Below are 18,010 nucleotides of genomic sequence, written 5' to 3' on the forward strand. Positions count from 1 at the left end.
ATCAAACTGACACGTGTCAGCTTGAGTGCCTCGGTATTGGGTAAGGTTATTGGATAATTATCTGATGAGAACAAAATTGCAGGGCTACAGAAGAATGGAACTCACTGAGTGGCTCCTGCAGGAAGCTGGCACGGACATGATGGGTTGAATAGCCTCCTTCTGTGTAATAATTATTCCATAATCCTAGTTAACTACCCTAATCTGTTCATGGTATTCTGATTCACAATGTTACTACACGTTGTACATTGTCAGTTTAGAGATTTTAATCTTAACTCAATAGGATTACAAAAAGTATAATAGAAGGAAATCTGTACAAAACGTACCACTGCAATGAACCATCTGTTCAGAATGACCTGTTCCTGTGTTGCAAATTCTATGTTAAAACAGTATTGAAACAAGATGATAACAGAAAAGAAATACATACAGCAGGTCAGTTGTCATCTGTGGGGAGAAAAAATAAAAATACTTTTTTCTGTATAGAATTTTTCTTGGCCGAGAACATACTATTGGCCTACTTTTGAAGTTTAGTCACTGTTGTAATGTGGGAAATGCAGCAACTAATTTGAAGATAGCAAGCTCCCACAAACAGCAAAGCAATAAAGAGGGTGCATGTGGTCAATGAGTAAATTTAGGCCAGGACACCAGGGATAACTCCCAGCTCCTCTTTGAAATAGCACATGGGATCAGGCAGTTCACAAGGGTTGGGGAAGATGGGGTTGAATTAAAATGGCATGGGAAACTCATCAACTGGTATCTTGCCTTCGATCCTGCCAATGGCAATTTTAAGACACAGACAACAATGATCTTAACCAAGGTCAATAAAACCCTTGTTTAAATATGCAGATTGTTTCCAAGATGTCATCTTAAATTCAGGCCTGCACAGGAGAAGACTGCAGGCTTCCCCACCAGCCAGACATGTCAGTGGTAGACCCAGGGCCAGAAGAGACACAGCAAAGCTACTTCAAATATTTTCCAGTTTTGGGAGCTAGGAGAGCTCCTCAGAGTCCCACCAGATACCTCGGGCTTTTCTCTGCTTCAGGCATCTCTTTCCCAATGTTCAAAGGCATCCTAAAACACTCACCATGTGCAAAATGATTATTTAATCTGTTCTCTGGCAACAGCCTCATAGAGTCATAGAGGTTTACAGCATGGAAACAGACCCTCTGGCCCAACCTGTCCATGTCGTTCTTTCTTTTTAAACCCCGAAGCTAGTCCCAATTGCCCGCATTTGGCCCATATCCCTCAACACCTATCTTACCCATGTAAGTGTCAAAATGCTTTTTAAAAGACAAAATTGAACCCGCCTCTTCTACTACCTCTGGCAGCTTGTTCCAGACACTCACCACCCTCTGTGTGAAATAAATGCCCCTCTGGACCCTTTTGTATCTCTCCCCTCTCACTTTAAACCTATGCCATCTAGTTTTAGACTCCCCTACCTTTGGGAAAAGATATTGACTAGCTGATCTATGTCCCTCATTATTTTATAGACCTCTATAAGATCACCCCTAAGTCTCCTACGCTCCAAGGAAAAGAGTCTCAGTCTATCCAGCCTCTCCTTATAACTCAAACCATCAAGTCCCGGTAGCATCCTGGTAAATCTTTTCTCCACTTTTTCTAGTTTAATAATATCCTTTCTATAATAGGGTGACCAGAACCGTACACAGTATTCCAAGTGTGGCCTTACCAATGTCTTGCACAACTTCAACAAGACGTCCCAACTCCTTTATTCAATGTTCTGACCAATGAAACCAAGCATGCCGAATGCCTTCTTCACCACTCTGTCCACCTGTGACTCCACTTTCAAGGAGTGAATAACCTGTACCCCTAGATCTCTTTGTTCTATAAGTCTCCCGAACGCCCTACCATTAACTGAGTAAGTCCTACCCTGGTGTGATCACCTCACACTTATCTAAATTAAACTCCATCTGCCATTCGTCAGCCCACTGGCCCAATTGATCAAGATCTCGTTGCAATCCGAGATAACCTTCTTCACTGTCCACTATGCCACCAATCTTGGTGTCATCTGCAAACTTACTAACCATGCCTTCTAAATTCTCGGCCCAATCATTAATATAAATGACAAATAACAGTGGGTCCAGCAATGATCCCTAAGGCACACCGCTGGTCACAGGCCTCCAGTTTGAAAAACAGCCCTCTACAACCACCCTCTGTTTTCTGTCATCAAGCCAATTTTGTATCAATTTGGCTACCTCACCCTGGATCCCGTGAGATTTAACCTTATGCAACAACCTACCATGCGGTACCTTGTCAAAGGCTTTGCTAAAGTCCATGTAGACAACATCAACTGCACTGCTTTCATCTACCTTCTTGGTTACCCTTTCAAAAAACTCCATTGTTGAGTTTCCACCCCCACCCCCTAGCCACTTATCTCTTCCTGTTAAGGGTCTCCTTCTTGGGCATAGATGCACCCTGACCTGCCGGAGTTGATGGGGTCACTGGCTAAGGCACTTGGATTGCCCTAGGTGGATGCCCTGGGTGCCTGGCTGGTGCTCCTCCTCCTTTTATGGTTTCTCCTGGATTCCTTGGGAGAAGGGACACCTGGAGAGAGGTCAAGGTACCCAGTCCCACTCTTGCTTAGCTACTGCCACACCAAATGATGGTGTGCAAATATCAAGTTAAAACCTGGCAAAAACTGCTGAATGTGGGTCTCCAAGATGACTGCTATCCTTTGCAATGGGCAGCTTAAGGCAGGCTTGTAATAGTGCAGGTATATGCAATCCATAGATAACTATCACTGCTTTTATTTTATCTTAGATAACAGGTGCTAGAAATGGATGGAGAATGGTTGCCTCTGATTCACTTGAAATTGAGTAGGAGTAGGCTGGTTGGGAGGTGGGCATTTCCAACAGTACATGGCAGCAATATTGTCTGCACCCTGGGGTCAAATTACCTTTCTAACCCCTCATTTCTGAGCCCCAAGAATCTTCTCTTTACCACATTTTCCAAGTTTCCTTATTCTGAGATTCTGCTGTTACACCTCCTAGATCCAACTTTTGTTTCTACATTTGTCTCATCACCTCCTTGTGTCTTGCACCATCAGCCCTGTTGTCATTTAATCCTCCCCTATCACAGCTCATTTTCTTGCCCACTTTTACTGGCTTTGCACTTGGTTAAAAGTTGTTCATCTCTAACATCTTTCAGTTCTGGCGAATGATCATCCCCCCTCCAAACTGGTTAACTCTGGTTAACCAGGCCTGCTGACTGGAACAGAAACAGAAAATGCCATAGACAAAGATATGCATTCCCTATGTGGGATAATCTGAGTAGGTGTTGCTGTCCTGCTTGCCTAGTTCCATATTTGGCAGATTGTATTATGACCAGGTGAGGAGTGTACATTAGTCCCCACATCAGGAGTAAGAAAATTAGAGTCCAATACAAAGTTAAAAGAATAAATGTTTAAGTTCTTTGCTTAACTTAGGGGAGAGAGAGAACTACTTTTTCAGCAGTGTTTTCATACCTCTGCCATATTTCTTTCACTACCTCCTTCTGATTCAGCTTGGCATAACCAATTTTTAAATCTCCTGTCTGTATATTCCCAGGAAGGAGTTTGATTGATATGTCTTACAGTCATCACCTTTTTTGATCTTTATAGCTCTAAAACTTTGATACATCTCAAGATGAAATTCAACAGGCAATTTTGTCCTCCACAGGGGTTTTTGAATGTCTGATGAGTATCTGGCTGAGTTTCTATTGCCTTGATAGAATTATAGCTGATCAAAGTCCAACACTTTGCATTTTTACTACCTTCCTTTCAAGAGTGTCCCTGTTTAAAGTGGACCTTGACAATGCCCAGGAGTGAAACAGCCTGCGACAGGGCTGCAGTGTAATTCAAATAGAAACATTCCAGTAAAATGGTCAACTTTACAGTATCAGACACGTGGCAACCATTTTTGACCAGTGTCTTTTCTTGTATTTTTTTTTAAAAAGGGCCTTCTTTAAACAGTTCAATATTTCTATGTTAGGTGGCACAGTGGTTAGCACTGCCACCTCACAGCACCAGGGACCCAGGTTCAATTACAGCCTCGGGTGATTGTCTGTGTGGAGTTTGCATGTTCTCTCCGTGTCTGCGTGGGTTTCCTCCGGGTGCTCCAGTTTCCTCCCACAGTCCAAAGATGTGCAGGTTAGGTGGATTGGCCATGGTGAATTGCCTCTTAGCATCAGGGGGATTAGCAGGATAAATACATGAGGGTAAGGGGATAGGACCTAGGTAGGATTGTTGTTGATGCAGGCTCAATGCCAGCCACAAGGCCTCCTGCGTTGCAGGGATTCCATGACTAGCTGCTGAATTTGTGGGCGAATTTCACTCAGTGTTTCCTGTCAATGTGACAATGTCACGCAGACAAGCTCATGCATATGTAAATTGCCTGAATGACTGCACCTAGTAACTGCTTCAGCTTAGTATGTTTTTATAAAACCCACAGGACCTGTGCCAGCTGTGCCCACTCCCTGTGGAGGATAATATCTCCAATTTAAGAGGAAAGTGGATGTCTGCTTCTTCTCTAATCACGTCAATGATAGGCGCAGGATTGAACATTTTCCCCGGACATGATTCAGAGAAATACGTTAAAATAAATGCAAAGGTGAGCAGCTTTCTTTTTGAAAAAAGACACATATCACAGTTTCTGTGGTCAGTCAGGCACAGTTTTGGTTTGAACGACTCCCAGCGTATGCTTTGAAGATCATAAGGAATGAAGTTAACAAAACCTTCAATTCCCCAGAGCGGCACTGCGTTCTAAGTTGCACATCACAAAGCAAAATGCCACCCGTGCTAAATACTGAAAATATAATTAGCTGAACTGAGCAAATCAGTCCTATACAGTAAGTACAACATTAAAAAATGGTATCAGAATCCCCAAAACTGTGTCCCAAAGACTAAGAAGCATTTAAACTCCACAACCACAGCACAGCCTCAAATGCCCCGGACAGCCAACCTGTATTTTGCAGAATGTTAAGATGCCAACTTGTACACGGCTGGAAGAGTATCATTTCCACAAATACTGCCAAATGCTACTTATAATGCAGGATTTGGGCAGCACGGTGGCACAGTGGTTAGCACTGCTGCTTCACAGCACCAGGGACCCGGGTTTGATTCCCAGCTTGGGTCATTGCCTGTGTGGAGTTTGCACGTTCTCCCCGTGTCTGAGTGGGTTTCCTCCGGGTGCTCCAGTTTCCTCCCATGACATGCTGGTTAGGTGCATTGACCCGAACAGGCGCCGGACTGTGGCGACTAGAGGAATTTCACTGTAACTTCATTGCAGTGTTAACGTAAGCCTTGTGACTAATAAATTAAATAAATAAACTTTAGATGCGGCAGCCGCTGCTGCTCTAAAAAAACAAACTGGAAAGTTGTTAAAGTATATTCACGTGTACATATGCATAAGAATCCATAGTGCCCCATCACTTACCGCTGCGCTTTAGTCTTTGTATCAGACTAACAATGTATCAAGTCCACACCTCATGATGTGATCATTTAAATGTTTGATTATTTCAAACATCTGGGAACCACGAGACACAACATGGTGGCAGCAGGTGTCAGAGTGTAAAACCCAAGCATCAGAAACAAAATTAATGCTGAATTGAGAAAAATCAACCTGAATTAGAGCCAGGGAGAGAGAAGTATGTGAATTGAATTATCATTTGGTTTAAAGATATCCAGGCTCCTTATTAAAATTTCCTATAGAGGATACTCCACACAATAGGATGCAGCTAGACATAGCAGTTTCCACGTTACTTTGGAAAGCATTACATTACTCATTGTCACTGAGACACTTGGGAACAGTGAATGTTTCAAGATCTTTGCACCCTAGTACTAAGTGAAAATAAAACTTGCATCCTCCAAAAACGGGGAGGCAAGTACCCTTTACCAGGGACATCTTTTCATACTGAAGGTTTTTAAAGGAGATTATGACTCAATTCAACACCTCTGTACCATTATTTAAACAATTGGTCGGCAAATGGGAAAGTAATGCAGGTTTAAAATTTAACTATTAATTCGGGAAACTGCAAATTTGCAAACCATCTCTGTTGTTTTTGATTGGAATAAAAAGTCAAAACTTGATGTAGGTACGAGGCAATTAATGGTTTTCCTCCAACAAGTCTTTAGAATCGCCCATTTTGAATGTTCACCCCTGTACATTAAATGAAGCTTCAGGGTGCTGGTGTACAGGTTAAAATATAACTGGAACACAAATGTCCCTCAAAATTGTTAAATACATTGACAATGGTCATTATGGGGGTCATTGTTGGAATGATCAGGAATACACTGCCTGAAATGACGGTGGAAGTATATTCAGTAGTCACTTTCAAAAGGGATTGGGATATTTATTTGAAGAGGAGAAACTTGCAGGGTTACGTGGAAAGAGTAGATAATGGGGCTAATTGGATAGCTCTTTCAAAGAACTGGCACAGGCATGATGGATTGAAAGGCCTCCTCCTGCAATCAACGGTCAGGCAATAACCTTGCATTTCCAAAACACTTTAGAAAGCATCCCAAGGCATTCCAGAGGAGTAACTGAATATGCACAGGGTGGGAAGATGAGAATCAGGTTCAGCCAAGTAAGGCTTTTAAGGCAGAAGAGACATTAAGGGCAAATGATGGAATGGAAGTGATCACCACTAGTCAAGGTTGGGGGGATGGGGGGTCGTCAATTACAGTAGTCTAAAGATTGTGGAATAACGTGGAAGAGCTCACTACATAGGGGTACCAATTCTTTGTAGATAAATATATTGCATCTTGATGCGCTATCAATTAGGCAAAAGACTACTTGTGTGCCAATACAACTGTAGGCTTTTATTCATAACAGAATCAGGAGCACATCCCAACAGGTAACCGACCCGAACTGAACAAGGGGGAGGAGACAGCCGGCAGGGGACGTGTCCAGGTATAACTGAAGTCCACCACACATCCATAGACTGTGTGAATATCAGGGGCCGTTGTATACTGGGAACAATTTGGTATGATGGGCAGCTGAGAAAGGTATCAGCCTGGATGCAGTTAGTAGGATTGAACATGAACTTGGGTTGGAATGTGGGAGGCAGAAGGCAAGAAATTAAGTTGTAAGTGACAGAAATATAGGCAAGGGCTTGAGCTGCAGTAAGAACAAAGAACAATACAGCACAGGAACAGGCCCTTCGGCCCTCCAAGCCCGCGCCGCTCCCTGGTCCAAACTAGACCATTCTTTTGTATCCCTCCATTCCCACTCCGTTCATATGGCTGTCTAGATAAGTCTTAAACGTTCCCAGTGTGTCCGCCTCCACCACCTTGCCTGGCTGCGCATTCCAGGCCCCCACCACCCTCTGTGTAAAATATGTCTTTCTGATATCTGTGTTAAACCTCCCCCCCTTCACCTTGAACCTATGACCCCTCGTGAACGTCACCACCGACCTGGGGAAAAGCTTCCCACCGTTTACCCTATCTATGCCTTTCATAATTTTATACACCTCTATCAAGTCTCTCCTCATCCTCCGTCTTTCCAGGGAGAACAACCCCAGTTTACCCAATCTCTCCTCATAACTAACCCCCTCCATACCAGGCAACATCCTGGTAAACCTCCTCTGTCCTCTCTCCAAAGCCTCCACGTCCTTCTGGTAGTGTGGCGACCAGAACTGGACGCAGTATTCGAAATGCGGCCGAACCAACGTTCTATACATCTGCAACATCAGACCCCAACTTTTATACTCTATGCCCCGTCCTATAAAGGCAAGCATGCCATATGCCTTCTTCACCACCTTCTCCACCTGTGACGTCACTTTCAAGGATCTGTGGACTTGCACACCCAGGTCCCTCTGCGTATCGACACCCTTTATGGTTCTGCCATTTATCGTATAGCTCCTCCCTACATTATTTCTACCAAAATGCATCACATCGCATTTATCAGGATTGAACTCCATCTGCCATTTCTTTGCCCAAATTTCCAGCCTATCTATATCCTTCTGTAGCTTCTGACAATGCTCCTCACTATCTGCAAGTCCTGCCAATTTTGTGTCGTCCGCAAACTTACTGATCACCCCAGTTACACCTTCTTCCAGATCGTTTATATAAATCACAAACAGCAGAGGTCCCAATACAGAGCCCTGCGGAACACCACTAGTCACAGGCCTCCAGCCGGAAAAAGACCCTTCCACTACCACCCTCTGTCTTCTGTGACCAAGCCAGTTCTCCACCCATCTAGCCACCTCCCCCTTTATCCCATGAGATCCAACCTTTTTCACCAGCCTACCATGAGGGACTTTGTCAAACGCTTCACTAAAGTCCATATAGACGACATCCACGGCCCTTCCCTCGTCAACCATTTTGGTCACTTCTTCAAAAAACTCCACCAGGTTAGTGAGGCATGACCTCCCTCTCACAAAGCTATGCTGACTATCGTTAATGAGTTTATTCCTTTCTAAATGCGCATACATCCTATCTCTAAGGATCTTCTCCAACAACTTCCCCACCACGGACGTCAAGCTCACCGGCCTATAATTACCCGGCTTATCCTTCTTACCCTTCTTAAATAACGGGACCACATTAGCTATCCTCCAATCCTCTGGGACCTCACCTGCGTCCAGTGACGAGACAAAGATTTGCATCAGAGGCCCAGCGATTTCATCTCTCGTCTCCCTGAGCAGCCTTGGTACAAGTGTTTTAGGCGAGACAGAGGAGGGGCCAAAAGAGGTGGGGGAGTAGCAGTATTAGTTGGAGAGCATATTATAGCGGTGCAGAGGGAGGACAATTCAAAGGGGTCGTGTAACGAGTCACTCTGGGTGGAGCTTAGAAACAGGAAGGGCGCAGTCACTATGTTGGGGGTGTACTACAGGCCCCCCAACAGCCCAAGGGAAGTGGAAGAACGGATATGTCAGGAGATACTGGATAGGTGCAGGAAAAATAGGGCTGTTGTAGTGGGAGACTTCAATTTCCCTGGTATAGACTGGAAATCGCTGAGAGCAGGGACTCTGAATGGGGAGGAATTTGTAAAATGCGTACAGGAGGGTTCTTTGGAACAATATGTAGATAGCCCGACTAGAGAGGGGGCTATACTGGACCTGGTACTGGGGAATGAGCCCGGTCAGGTCTTCAAAGTTTCGGTAGGGGAACATGTGGCAAATAGTGACCACAATTCTGTTAGCTTTAGGATAGTGATGGAAAAGGATGTGTGGTGTCCCAAGGGTAAGGTGTTGGATTGGGGGAAGGCTAACTTTAGTGGGATTAGGCAGAAATTGGCAGCTCTTGATTGGGAGAGGCTGTTTGAGGGTAAATCCACATCTGGCATGTGGGAGTCTTTTAAGGAACAGTTGTTAGGGCTGCAGGACAGGCATGTGCCTGTAAAAAAGGAGGATAGGAAGGGTAGGATTCGAGAACCGTGGATAACCAGGGAAATTGAGGGACTGGTCAAAAAGAAAAGAGAGGCGTATGTTAGGTCCAGGCAGCTAAAAACGGAGGGAGCTCTGGAGGAGTACAAAGAAAGTAGGAAAGAACTCAAACGGGGAATTAGAAGAGCAAAAAGGGGTCACGAAATGTTCTTGGCAGACAGGATTAAGGAGAATCCCAAGGCATTTTATTCATACGTTAGGAACAAAAGGGTTGTCAGGGAAAAAATCGGACCTCTCAGGGACAAAAGTGGGGAATTATGCTTGGAGCCCAAAGAAGTAGGGGAGATCCTAAATGAATACTTTGCGTCGGTATTCACAAAGGAGAGGGATGTGTTGACTGGGAGTGTCTCAGAGGGGAGTGTTGAACCGTTGGAGAAAATCTCCATTACAAGGGAGGAAGTGTTAGGTTTGTTAGAGAATATAAAGACTGACAAATCCCACTACAACAGCCCTATTTTTCCTGCACCTATCCAGTATCTCCTGACATATCCGTTCTTCCACTTCCCTTGGGCTGTTGGGGGGCCTGTAGTACACCCCCAACATAGTGACTGCGCCCTTCCTGTTTCTAAGCTCCACCCAGAGTGACTCGTTACACGACCCCTCTGAATTGTCCTCCCTCTGCACCGCTATAATATGCTCTCCAACTAATACTGCTACTCCCCCACCTCTTTTGGCCCCTCCTCTGTCTCGCCTAAAACACTTGTACCCCGGAATATTCAGCTGCCAGTCCTGTCCCTCTTTCAACCAAGTCTCCGTCACCGCAACCACATCCAAATTCCTCGTGAGCATTAAGGCCCTAAGTTCGTCTGTCTTACCTGCTACGCTCCTTGCATTGAAGGGCTTGAGTTTCAGTGTATGGGGAAAAGGTTGGGGGTTTCAGATGAAATTGGAGTGTCTTGTTTATTCTATATGAATCGTGGAATTATAGAATACTGTGAAGTAGGCAATGTCAGAAGAGGAAGTTAGTGATCTCAGTGTGGGTGATTCATGGGATTTGGAGGTCAGTTCCAGGTCAAGTCAGACACTGGGCTTGCTGACTGTTGGAGTTCTTGTTTTTGGTTCCCAGATGTTGACCTTCTGCTGCCCCAAACTTCTCCAATGGAAGCCCCCTTCAGCATTTCTCTTGGCACTGCCAAGGGGTGTTTCACCAGACATGACCCTTTCTCCCCGAGGGCTGTTCTGAACTGTGCGCGCCCTGGCGGGGACTGTTCGCTAGGTCCCTATTGATTTTGACCAGATGTAAACGCCACAAACATGATGTCATTCTGACAGGGGAGGGGTGGAGGAGGGGCATTACTTAGGTTGCGGGAGGAGGGGGGAGGGGGAGGGGGGGAGGAGGGGGAGGGGAGGGGGGAGGGGAGGGGGGAGGGAGGGGGGAGGGAGGGGGGAGGGGGAGGGGGGGAGGAGGGGGAGGGGAGGGGGGAGGGGAGGGGGGAGGGAGGGGGGAGGGAGGGGGGAGGGAGGGGAGGGGAGGGGGGGAGGAGGGGGAGGGGGAGAGGAGGGGGAGGGGAGGGGGAGGGGGAGGGGGAGAGGAGGGGGAGGGGGGAGGGAGGGGGGGGGAGGGGAGGAGGAGGGGGAGGGGGAGGGGGAGAGGAGGGGGGGAGGAGGGGGAGGGGAGGGGGAGAGGAGGGGGAGGGGGGAGGGGAGAGGGAGGAGGGGGGGAGGGGGGGGGGGGCGGGGGGGGAGGGGGGGGAGGGGGGGGGAGGGGGGGGCGGGGGGGAGGGGGGGGCGGGGGGGAGGGGGGGGCGGGGGGGAGGGGGGGGCGGGGGGGAGGGGGGGCGGGGGGGAGGGAGGGGGGCGGAGGGAGGGGGGGGGAGGGAGGGGGGGGAGGGGGGGGAGGGGGGGCGGGGAGGGGGGGGGCGGGGGGACGGGGACGGGGACGGGGGGGGAGGGGGGGTTGGGGGGGTTGCGGGGGGGGGGGGGAGGGGGGGTTGGGGGGAGGGGGGGTTGGGGGGTAGGAAAGTGTGGAGATAATACAGCAGGAAGCCTGGGGAGGGGAGGGGGGAGGAGGGGGAGGGGGAGGGGGAGGGGGAGAGGAGGGGGGGAGGAGGGGGAGGGGGAGGGGGAGAGGAGGGGGAGGGGGGAGGGAGGGGGGGGAGGGGAGGGGAGGGGGGGAGGAGGGGAGGGGGAGAGGAGGGGGAGAGGAGGGGGGGGAGAGGGGGAGGGGAGGGGAGGAGAGGAGGGGGAGGGGGGAGGGGAGAGGGGGGAGGGGGGAGGGGGGGGCGGGGGGGAGGGGGGGGCGGGGGGGAGGGGGGGGCGGGGGGGAGGGGGGGCGGGGGGGAGGGGGAGGGGGGGGCGGGGGGGGAGGGAGGGGGGGAGGGGGGGGCGGGGGGAGGGGGGGGCGGGGGGAGGGGGGGCGGGGAGGGGGGGGGCGGGGGGACGGGGACGGGGGGGAGGGGGGGTTGGGGGGGTTGCGGGGGGGGGGGGGGGGGGGGGTTGCGGGGAGGGGGGGTTGGGGGGTAGGAAAGAGTGGAGATAATACAGCAGGAAGCCTGCTGATATTTAAATATATAGCAAGTTTCTGACCTATCATGTGGGAACCCCATTACATCATTGGTTTGGGTGGGAGGCGGGGTGGGGGGGGGGGCGGCAGTGGAGAAGCGGCAAGGCCAATCTCAACAGGGAATCCCACTGCTGTGGAAATCATTTGGATTCTCCACTCCACTAAGTGGTTGCTAGCTATTTATAGATAGTTACAGATATATAACAAATAACAACCATTGCTTTATTGCTTCAAGGAATAGACCTGGGCTGGCGGTTTTGACCAAACTGACAATTTGATTTTGTACCACAGAACAGGCAGTTAGCTCTGAACCTATACACACAGATGGCCCTGGTCAGCTCTGCCACAGCTTTCAGATACAGTAAATGGAATTTTCACTCCGATCAAGAAGAAATATTGCTCCAGGTAAATATGAGTAAAATTGCATTTATTGAGCACCTTTAATGTAGTAAAACATTCCAAGGCGATTTGCGCGCGTGTAATCAAAAACTGACACTGAGCCAAAGGCGAAGATATCAGAACAGATGACCATTGGAACAATACATTTAAAACAAATCTGACCACCATCATTTGTTGCCTTCCCACATTTCATCTCCAAAAACTAGTTTCGAGAGCATATTTAACACTATTGCACTTGACAGTGCTATTTTAATTTAAATGTTTATTCTTTGAACATCTCAGTTTCAATTTCATACCCCATCCCCTCTCCCCTAAAGACACCACCATGGCATCCGTCAGCGATGGTGGCAGGATTACTATCAGGCCATGTGCACTCACTGGCCTGAGGTTGCTCCCTTCCCTCGTAGAACCATTCCATCTACACCGATTATCTAATTGGCCAAGTTTTCCACAGCGGGCATGTATAGCCCTGTTTTGCATGCAAATTTCACTCCTAATGACATTGTTAGCATAATAGCATGACCAAAACAGTGTCGTGGGGGTGAGTACATGCACATACAGGTTTTGACTCATGAACCACAGGAGACCCAGACTGATCAGAAGCGGTCAAGGCAAGTTATAAACCTTAAGTTTCCTTTGTACTTCGATTTCTGTTCGGGCTGTTCCCCCTCCTTTTTGGGGAGCTGCCCCTTTTACTTTGTCCTGATTTAATCTGAGTTTGTTTATTTGGTTTGACCTAAAAAGAGGGCAAGTTATAAACCCTTTGTGGGCCAGGTCAGAATGACTCTCAATCTTGCCTCTGAATGACATGGCTGGAATCCTCCCATCCTGCCCGCCACTGGAATTTTAGCGGGCGGGTTGCGGACAATGTGAAACTCCGTTGACAGTCGGGCAGGAATTTCCGGCTTTTAGACCAGCGGGGCCAGAGAGTTCCGTCCATGGTTCTGAGTTTAAGCCCCACTCCAGCGCTTGAGCACAAACTCAAGGCTGACACTCTGGTGCAGTTCTGAGGAAGCGCTACACTGTCAAAGATGTCTGCTCTGATGGACAGAAGAGATCTTATGGAACTACTTTGATAAAGAGCAAGGGAGTTATTCCCCAATGTCCTGACCAATATTGATCTCTAAATCAACATCACAAAAATAGATCACCAGCTCATTATCATATTGCTGCTTGTGGGAATTTGTCATGTGCAAATTAGTTGTCAGGTTTCCTGCACTACCCTTCAAAAAGTATTTAATTGGCTGCAAAGTAATTTAAAATATCCAATGGTTGTGAAAAGCACTCCATAAATGCTATTTCAGGAATAGCAGGCATGCTGTCCTACCCAGGCTCCATGCACACATGTACCTGTGCCCCACCAGCCAATACACTCCTCTCCTTGCCCGAACTCAATGGTTGCCCAAAGTGACTGTGATCAGTGGCGAGATTACTCCACAGCTGGGTTCCTGTTATGCCTTACTCCTAGTCTCCTTACACAATTTGCACCCCCACATGCTGACATTCATGTCAGTCCGTAGAATTGCTACAGTGCGGAAGGCCATTTGGCCCATCAAGTCATAGAATCATAGAAATCATAGAAACCCTACAGTGCAGAAGGAGGCCATTCGGCCCATCGAGTCTGCACTGACCACAATCCCAGGCCCTACCCCCACATATTTACCTGCGAATCCCTCTAACCTACGCATCTCAGGACTCTAAGGGGCAATTTTTAACCTGGCCAATCAACCTAACCCGCACATCTTTGGACTGTGGGAGGAAACCGGAGCACCCGGAGGAAACCCACGCAGACACAAGGAGAATGTGCAAACTCCACACAGACAGTGACCCAAGCCGGGAATCGAACCCAGGTCCCTGGAGCTGTGAAGCAGCGGTGCTAACCACTGTGCTACCGTGCCGCCCCTGCATCAACTCTCCGAAAGAGCATCTTACTCAGGTCCACATCTCCTCTCCCCCCCCCCCCAATCCCGTAACCCTGCGGATTTAGCATGGCCAATCCATCTAACCTGCACATCTTTAGACTGTGGGAGGAATCAGGAGCACCCGGAGAAAGCCCACACATAAACAGGGAGAACATGCAAACTCCACACAGACAGTAACCAAAGGCCTGGGAGGCAAGAGTGCGAACTACTGTGCCACCATACAGTGTCCATTTAGTGTGAAACAATGCTATATGCAAATTAGGCCCAGGAATTAACTGCATGCAGGGAATGGAGCAACCTCAAGCCAGTAAGTGGAGTCAGCCTGATCATAATCTAACCAACACTCCGCTCCTCATCCCGACTCCCCATCAACAACACCTCACCCCACAGCCTACATTCCTCTGCACCATTCTTGCTGAGTGAAGCATGGGGATGCAATTCATGACTCTTAGTCCTCTTATTGGCACACAAATTCCTGATAGACGTTGGAATTGAAGTAAAAAAACCTGCACAGGGAAAGTTGATGCTGCACAGTCTGAGCTCAGATGAATTTACAAAGCGGTACCTGCATTTTCTTCTGTTGAACCACAGGCTTGTGAATGTTTGACTAATGAGATGATAGCAGAGGACGAATGGTCTCTCTTCATGGTGCGACCGGAGAGGTGTCACAAGCTCAAGATGAAGGAATCCGATGAGGAACTCTCAAACGAAATTGCTGAAAATACCGACTTTTACTCTAACTTGTACCACATGATGAGGGGCTTAGCCAGTGAAGCTGCAAAGGAGAGAATTCTAAACATTGATCACCTTTTTTATAACTCTATGCATAAACTTCTGGAGGCCACGCAGCTGCTCACACACACAGTTCAGGTCAACTGAAGACTTTATTGAATACGATTTCCACAGGAACATCTACATTTACTGAGTTTACAGACACATGTTCATACTGCTGTTCCTACATTCAAATTTGTCCATTAAAAATTCACAGTGATTGGGAACTTCACGTGGTGAATAGCTGAGATATTTTGCTAGTGACTACATTTGTCTTTAACAGACAAAATTTTAGAGTTGAACAGTCATTGTAAAAAATATTTTCTGATACAAAATGGAGTTAAGATTTTCTAAACGTTGAAACAATCCAGAAATACCTAAAATAGAATGAGTGTTTTGCCCAACATTTAATGCTTCCTCGTGTGACATGATTTGCCAAGGCTAAAATCTTAAACAATGTATTTTAATTTAAAAACAAGCCTATTACACCATTCTCAACAGAGTCGAGAGGATTCTGAGAACTGCAAACAAAAGCCTGTTTATAAGTTAAATAGAATGGTTAGTCATACAGGGGGCTGCCCGTCGTGTCGAAGTTCTGTGTAAGGCCACAGGAATTGCTGTATCGCTTTCCAGGTGTCCCCAATGGGCACAGAGGCAGCATCAACAGACGTGTGGAAAGACCAGCCGATGAGAAAGCTGCCCAGAACGCTTAGCGAGAACAGTAGTAGAACCGGCAGCCAGGGTCCTCGGTCGCGTTTGGGAAAAGCATCCCACAGCGTCGCTAGATGGTCTGATATCCCTCGATATCTGGGGCAGAATGAAAGAAGATCGAGAGGTTAAGGCATAAACCACACACACAACCTTCTCTACCACATACAAACTCAGAACCAAATGGAGGTAGAATTTTCCAAATCTGGAAAAGATGCTCCGTCGATGTTTATATTCAAGGCCGTGATAATAGAATTTGAGCACTAAGTGAATCAAGAAATTGGGGGATAGGCTTGGATAATGGGGTTTTTGTGGAAGTTCTGCAATCATTTGATTGAATACTGGAGCAGACTAACTGGGCTGTTTGACCTAACCTTGCTCTATTTCATACGTTCACATATGCTGATATAAAACACTTATTGAATGTAATAGAATGGAATTCCTGGGTTCCAATAAGTGGACTAAATCCAAAATGTTAATCCAAGTCTTCTCTTCATAGATGCGGAAGGGTCCGTTTGTGCATTTTCAACAATTGCATGGTTTGTGGTCTAAATCTCCATCCTCCTACTCCTCCACAGGAGCACAGATAATACCATCAGGAGCAACAAGATCATGATCACTAGCTTTGACCTGGTGTGAAGTTCTAGGAAGGAGCTACGTGCTGACATTCAGAAGGAATTAGGTGAAAAGAAAATGGTAAAATCACCGCTACAGTTTTGCAACAAAACTGTCGCACTTCCCGCCTCCTACCCTATTTATATTCGCCGCCTCATCAGAAGTGGGTTGCTGATATTTGGCACTGCAAACACCACAATATAAAGCAGGTGCTTATATTAATGTTACCCACCAGCTCCCATAACAGTAAAGAACTTGCAGCACCCGTCAACATACGGAATCCTCTCAAGGAACTTCACAGGAGCATTAGGCAAGTGTTGACATCGAGTCACCCAAGATGACATATTAAGACAAAAAGCCAAAAGCTGGGTCAGAAGTGGGTTTTAAAGAGGGATAGAGAGATTCAGACAGGGAATGCCTGAGCTCAGGATGTAGAACTTAAAGCATGGCTGCCTATGCTGGGGCAAAGGAAATCTCAGAAAACCACCCAGAATTTTCACTAGACTGCCAGAGCTGGTCTTACGAGGGGCAGTAAACGCAGAGGCAAACTGGGTGACTGTTGTGCAGGACAAGGTTATTTTCCAACCAGTCTCAGGTACCATCATCAAGTCATTATTGTCTTACAAATGCACATAGTGACCAAAGCAGCACAGTAAACCCATGCAGACATCAGAACCTCAGCCTGCCTTGCCTTAAGTGCATCCAGTTCATAGGAAGATCAAATTCACATTTATAATATACAAACAGCAGAGCACAACCTAGTTATTTTTCTCTCATAAGCTCGTTGTTGCAATGTCGAGGAAAAATATACTTTTACAATTAGGACATTGCCCTTTCTTACCCCACATAGAACACAGATTACTTTGAGGTATGCAAGTGGTGCCGATTGTAATAAATCATTCTGCAATTCCTTTGAGCGACAGCTGGGGTGGAGGGCACCATGTACAAACAGTATTCGTTGCCACCACTATTTTGTTGCTCCTGAGAGACCACATGGCTTCCATGGTGGGGACTGTGGGCATTGTGATACGCAATGCATTCGTTTGTGGGGAACAGTTTAAATGGATCGATGGGTATTTTACTATCCAAAATTGTTCATACAACAAAAAGGAAATTCTCAATTGATGCAGTTACTATGGGTTGAATTTGTTGGCTCGGAATTGAGAGCTGGGCTAATTCCCAAACCCATGATCCTGACGTCTGATTTGATGCACAATCACGCACTATTTTCATCTTCAAACCTGGGGGGGGGGGGAGGTAGTAGTGAAATCAGGGGCACTCCTTCCTGACCCAAAGAACAAAGAAAATTACAGCACAGGAACAGGCCCTTCGGCCCTCCAAGCCTGCACCGACCATGCTGCCCAACTGAACTAAAGCCCCCTACCCTTCCGGGGACCATATCCCTCTATTCCCATTCTATTCATATATTTGTCAAGACGCCCCTTAAAAGTCACTATCGTATCTGCTTCCACTACCTCCCTCGACAGCGAGTTCCAGACACCCTCCACCCTCTGTGTAAAAAAAACTTGCCTCGTACATCACCTTTAAACCTTGCCCCTCGCACCTTAAACCTATGCCTCCTAGTAATTGACTCTTCCACCCTGGGAAAAAGCTTCTGACGATCCACTCTGTCCATGCCTCTTATAATCTTGTAGACTTCTATCAGGTCACCCCTCAACCTCCGTCGTTCCAGTGAGAACAAACCAAGTTTCTCCAA

At 47.3% G+C, this 18,010-nt stretch overlaps 2 protein-coding genes across 2 annotated transcripts in view; one reads left to right on the forward strand and one right to left on the reverse strand.

Annotated features, from left to right (window-relative positions):
* dnai7 (dynein axonemal intermediate chain 7) overlaps positions 1-15,078 on the forward strand; it is an 83,906-nt gene extending 68,828 nt beyond the window's left edge. Inside the window, exons 14-17 of the mRNA XM_078234758.1 lie at positions 1,488-1,541; positions 4,443-4,601; positions 12,170-12,283; positions 14,791-15,078. Of these exons, the coding sequence (XP_078090884.1) occupies positions 1,488-1,541; positions 4,443-4,601; positions 12,170-12,283; positions 14,791-15,078 (615 nt within the window). The remainder of the gene's footprint in view (positions 1-1,487; positions 1,542-4,442; positions 4,602-12,169; positions 12,284-14,790) is intronic.
* Positions 15,067-18,010, reverse strand: part of LOC144507864 (inositol 1,4,5-triphosphate receptor associated 2-like) — a 121,270-nt gene continuing 118,326 nt past the window's right edge. Inside the window, exon 27 of the mRNA XM_078235283.1 lies at positions 15,067-15,777. Within this exon, the coding sequence (XP_078091409.1) occupies positions 15,534-15,777 (244 nt within the window). The 3' untranslated portion in view covers positions 15,067-15,533. The remainder of the gene's footprint in view (positions 15,778-18,010) is intronic.

The sequence above is a fragment of the Mustelus asterias genome, chromosome 19, assembly GCF_964213995.1.
Source record: "Mustelus asterias chromosome 19, sMusAst1.hap1.1, whole genome shotgun sequence".
Lineage (NCBI taxonomy): Eukaryota > Metazoa > Chordata > Chondrichthyes > Carcharhiniformes > Triakidae > Mustelus > Mustelus asterias.